The 6,000-nt window shown below is 31.5% G+C and overlaps 1 protein-coding gene across 1 annotated transcript in view; it reads right to left on the bottom strand.

The window, feature by feature from the left end:
- Positions 1-1,821: 1,821 nt before the first annotated feature.
- The window catches only part of LOC150101487 (cytochrome P450 2J2-like), a 47,558-nt gene continuing 43,379 nt past the window's right edge, over positions 1,822-6,000 (bottom strand). The window contains exon 8 of the mRNA XM_090400807.1: positions 1,822-1,997. Within this exon, the coding sequence (XP_090256933.1) occupies positions 1,822-1,997 (176 nt within the window). The remainder of the gene's footprint in view (positions 1,998-6,000) is intronic.

The raw sequence follows: 6,000 nt of genomic DNA, 5'->3' as shown, positions 1-6,000 counted from the left end.
TCTATATTCGGCATGAAACTCTTTGAGTTTCTTATTTCGCTATGAAACAATATGGGATGTAATATCCCCTTAACTTAAATAATGTTTTATTTTATTTATTTGTTTTACTAGAATTATAATATTTTGCACAGATTGTCTTTCTTGAACTGATCATCTGGCATTCGTTTTCTTTGTCCTCCTCTTCTTTTCTTCTCTATTCTTATTTATCTTCAACGCATGTCATACTACTCTTATTATTATAATACAGTTACTATACTAGTACGCCACTTGTTTTCTCAAATAAGCACTTGCAAATAATGTAATAACACCAGTATTAATGATATTAATAATGATCCGTAATTACTTTGGGTATTTTTATAAACAAAGTATATAACATTTTGTACAGACCTTCAGTAAGAAATTGTATAAAATTTTAGATACAATTTGTAAAAAATGAACTGTAAAATTGTGTACACATTTTATATAGTAAAAAAATCTACTATTGTTAGCAAAGCTCCACAGCACTCCAATGTCATTTCGTTAAGAGAAAATAAAATTATTTGGTCTTTTTTAAGAAAAACGTTATTATTTTTATTAGTAAACAGCAACATGTCATCATAATATTTCCATTATGTAGCTGTGAATTGTAAGTGTAAATTCTTAAAGTGGTTATTATTAATAACAATAATCATTCGGAGTAACTGTCAAAGACCATCAAGATCAAATAAATTCCTTCTTATTATTCTTTCTTCCCTCCTCTTTTACCTTGCGATGTCCACAATTTCTATTCCTTTAACCGCGACCGTATCTGTAGGATAAGGGGATTGGCACTATGCCTCCCGGTGTGTGTCTTATGTCTGTAGATGCGTGTGTTCACGGGGCCGGTTTGCCTTTTCTGGGGAACAAAAAACCAGAGTTTACAGGTTTAAAAAAATAATTAATTTCGTATGAAACCGGCTAATTCACCTTTAGTCAAAAGACACCATATAAAGGTTCCTCACGTCACTGACGCGAATCGAACCCTATCTCTCCACCCCAGTGCGTCCTCTATACTGACTGAGGTACTGATGATCAGATCAAATAAAGAAATAATAAAAATACAAAACACTCTATAAAATTAATAAACAAAAATACAGTTTCTGTCGTACACGGCATTAGTGATTACCGCAAGATAATCACTCTCTCTCATAGTGCACTTTTCACATAAAATTCGCTCATTTCCCCTACAGGTACGTATATGTGCTACGAGTGTGAGAAATGAGTTTATTATTTATAGCAGTAAGAACAATTTGTCTTATAATTCTGTATGCGTAATACAGTTTATCGAGCACCATATATTGGCTACGAAATACATTCAATCGACTTTATAGAAATCCTTTACCCATTACGCTATGAAAGAATAAGATAACATTGTAGCTTCTCTTTTTCAATTCCATAAAATTCTGATTAATTTCCTTCGCTTTCGCTTAATAAACCAGCAGCTATTTTGAAGTTAATAATATGTGTTCATATTTTATCTATATTTTATATGTAATAATAACATAATGGTATATATATGGGCGCAATTCAAAAATTAAGCAACATCTTATTTATGATGAATGTTATGCATATCATCTTAGCAATTCTGAACGCAAATGATATTTTTTACCTTCCAACATTTGTTAAATAACGTAAAACATATGAGAAAGATGAAACTAGTAAGCAAAGAAACTAGGTGTCTTTTTTTTTTTGACATATTTGTTTTGTCCAAAATTCCTTACAATCACGATATGCATTTAAAAAAGAATATTCTTATTCAAATATTCACTTATCTCGCTTCTCAATAAATATTACAATATTTTATTATCTTTTCAGAAGACATAAAGGCTGAAATTTCGGTATATAAGTGACGCATGGAATCCCGTCCAAGTCAATAGTGGTTCCATCCGGTGGCCTAATGTCGAAACGTTGAAGAATAGTTGTAAAATATAAAAAGACCGCAACCATTCCAAAAACCTCTCCAGGACAAGACCGCTTACCTAAATATATATATATATATATAATATTAAAAAAAGTTATCCAACTATAAATACATATTTTTAATTTTGACATGGAAGTTTTAAACAATATTTAAAATTTTTTTTAGTTGTGTATAAATTAAATTTAATATTTTTATGAGCACATAAATTCGTAAAATATTATAAGAACTAAATATAATTAAAATAAAATAAAATAATTAATGTTCTGCGATAAATAGCATTATCAAATAAATTGGCTTAATTTAGTTATACAAAATAAATAATTAAATGAACATAAAATGTGTGCTGTTCTAATATGAGAAACAAGAATCATGTCACCAATCACACAAAATATTTCTTTAAAATGACCTGATTGTAAGTAATCATATCAAAGAGCAAACCAACAATAATACTATGTGTAAATAAACTACAGCTAGTACTTATGAATTATAGCATCTAATCATTAAAAAAATGTTCGATTTCTGTATAGCTACAGTGTGATTTAAAACGAAAGAAAAGCACAAAATATGTGCATTTTCTTTTATGTGCATTTAAATGGCAATTCTTCTGATTATGTTGGAATACAAACAGCATGTTCCCAATCAAACAATGAATTCCTCCTAGATAATAATAATATTTAAAAAAAAAAGATAATCGGAGGCAACCGTCCAGAAAATCGTATTCGAGAAAAGTCTAAAGATGAAGATTAGTGAGGCAACATTTTATGGTCACCTTTCTAGAGATCCAAAAAAGCATCTTCTACTTTAAATCCTTTACTTCATCAGCAGCAAGTAAAAGTTTGAACGTGGAGCATTTCGTTACTTTTATATGAAAATGCATGATTTTTCACCATGTTGCTCATGTATCCCATTATGCACAGCACAGATTAAAACAAGAATGTAATTTCGTTCCAGGTATAATGTATTCCGTAATGAAATTCAAAACCTTCTACAACGTGTTTATTTGTGTGTTTTAATGGATTTTATAATCTAGAGCAGCGTTTCTCAACCTTTAGTCTATCGCGGACCAGTTAAATCTCAGATAATTTTACGTGTCCCGTCAAAATATAAAAAGTACAAAAAAACATACTGTAAGAACATAAATTGCGCTTTATTTGAATATAATATATTCATCATTTCATGCATTGTAAATTATAAAGTAAGTATATAATAATGAGAAAATAAACTAAATTTAATGCCTTCTTTGTTCTTTCCAAAGAAGGCATTAAATGCCTTCTTTGAAAAGAAGGCATTCTTTTCAAAAAATGAAGGCATTCTAAAAACAAATTTGTTGCAAAATTCCGTTGCAAATTTGTTAAAGCTTGGCGAAGAGGTGAATCTACGGTTCAACGACTTCTTAACTACGTTTTCGTAGTTGACATTGCCGAGAATCCTGACTCACACAAATAAGTTGTTGCAAACGGTAGTAACGCCTTCATTGCTTCCGTTTGCAACAACTTATTTGTGCGAATAAGTTGTTGCTTGGATATTCCTTCCTAATTTTAATCCAGAAGTGATTTAAATTCATGGTCATTAAGAGCAACTTACTTCTGCATGAAGTACTAAATGCACCTACTTCTTGGCAAAGTATTGTGAACAGTCGTGAATTAAGATCACATCACTGTTCTTAGCAAAATTAACAATTTTTAATTTTGGATTTCGAAAGAACGTTATTTAAATTTATAAATGTATGTATTCCACACATTAAAAATTTATGAACTTGTTGCATGCGAAGCTAATTCTAAACAACATAAAAACTCTTCTTTTATACCATCAGTAATATAATCTATGTAACAAACCAAAACGGCTTTTATGAAACGTCTCCTGATTCATCAATTTGTATTGCAAACATTAATTATTTTTTATTTTTTCAATTAATTGATGTTCAACATTCTCAGATAATGTTACAATTCGGCTTCCTACCGTGTTGATGGAAGTGGGAATTGATTTGAGTTTGTCAGCAGCTGTCGATCGGAACATTTCAAAACACACATCTATTAAAAGAGGTTTTATCAAATCTTCTCTGGTGTTAAAAGATTTTTTTGTTTGTTTGAAAGATGTGGAGTGCTACTAGATATAAAGATTTTAATAAGGATTTATTTTGTATCAAATTTTATTTAAATGATTTCTTCTATAGTTGAAACTGTTGCTTCTTACGTTCAAAACTATTCCAGAAGTTTTTCTTCTAATTCAGGATATTTTATCTGAAATTGCTGCAAAAGATTCGATAGTTTCATAGCATAATTACATTCAACTTCACGACAAATTACAGACATTCGATGCAAATCTTTTTTGGTAGATTCAGGTGAAAGAATAAAACCACAATTAAGATAATCATCAATATGATCTTATGAAACTAGATTTTTTTCATTTTCGCTGGTGAAAATTCAGTAATAATTTTGCTTTCGTGGCTTTTTTTTGACTCGAGTAGTTTGGATTCTTCACATTTAAAAAATTTAATAAAATTCTTTGATTCTTTTTACTCATTTTATAATATGGCCTAAAAATGTATACATTTTATTTCGATATTTTCTACCTTCTTTACGTCAAATTGCAGCTGCTGTTATTAACATACCTAACTAAAGAAGCACATGGATTATTAAATCGACGAAGATATGTGTTAAACAAAAATAATGCAGGAAACAGCGATATGCACCCAACGAGATCTAAAAGCATACTGACTAAGTACTAATAGATATACGAGCGTCTAGGCCCCCGCGCCTAGACGCTCGTATATCTTGCACATTGACTCCCTGCGTTTCCATTTCAGTATGGTGTCACTGACTGTTGTTCTGAGATGGCCCGGTTTGTCAACAATTTGCCGAATATTAGGCCTGCAACATAGCATCCTTTCCCAGCCCCTCTTTAAAACTGTGTCAGTTCCCTTCTCGCAGCCACTTCACCAGTACAGAGTTGTCCGACTTGGGATCATCATAATCCTCCAATTTATACCGGCTACGAACACGTGGCACGTTACATGGCACGATGCACCTTGCCTATTGGAGTGTCTGTTTGACTTCTTTCCAAGCAGTGCATGCATATCATAGAGTTAATCCCTGTAGGGATAAAGATTCAATTCACGCCTCTTTTTTTAAAAACCAAAATCAGCAATGTCAGTGGATTTTTAAAGCCGACAAGGCACAAACTAAAGACTTATGAATAGGGGATTTTGAAGGGATCCTCCTTTTATTTATTTCCCAATACTAACCTCTAACTATACTTGGAATTCACCTTTCCATCTGCTGTATATCCGGTTAAAATGCTTAGGAACAGAAACATTGAAACGCTGGATTTGAAACTGTACATGCTTTCATGTACAGTTAATATAATATCACCGAAAAGGAAAATAGCCCTATCCTCTTTTTTTCTTTGTCAAGCGGAGAGACAAAGGAATTTCTCTAATTATCAAAAAAGAACCGAAACTTTCGGCATTTTTCTGAATACTTTAAAACTTAACCACTATGGTTTTGAAATATCTAAAATATTACAGACAATCAAATAGGAGTAAAATTTCTCTAGCTTTACCACCGATTTCATCTCAGGCTGTTTGGAAGAGAATATTCATTGGTCCAAAGACCAACTCTGTTTCTGAATATTTCAGCACTGTATGCTTAACACTAACTCACTCCGTTATTTCGGAACTGGCAATTTAACCCTCAATAACAGAGGAATCTCATTTATGAAAATATGCACCTTTTTCAATCATTACATTAAGGATAGAAACTGGGAGAAGACCAAACTAGGTTCTAGTCAAATAGACGTTGTGAAGATCATGTTTTCACTTTAAAAGATAGAGTTGAGAAATCGTGGGAATACGACAAGGATCTGTACTTAAGTTTTGTAGATCTGGAAAAGGTATACGACACGTTGCCAACCAAAAATGCTTTTCAAAACACTTCAATTGTATTGGGTGAGCGGAACATTATGCAGAATCCCTATTTATATACATAATTCATATTTTAGTTGTCAGTCAGCAGTTAGAATTGAAGGAAATGCAAGAAGATGATTTCATGTAAAATCAGAGG

This window comes from Typopeltis vanoorti, chromosome 11 (assembly GCF_054136105.1).
Source record: "Typopeltis vanoorti isolate ZY-2024b chromosome 11, IOZ_Tvanoo_1.0, whole genome shotgun sequence".
Classification (NCBI taxonomy): Eukaryota; Metazoa; Arthropoda; class Arachnida; order Uropygi; family Thelyphonidae; genus Typopeltis; species Typopeltis vanoorti.
The sequence above is the reverse complement of the archived record's forward strand: the minus strand, read 5'-3'. Positions and strand labels throughout refer to the sequence as shown.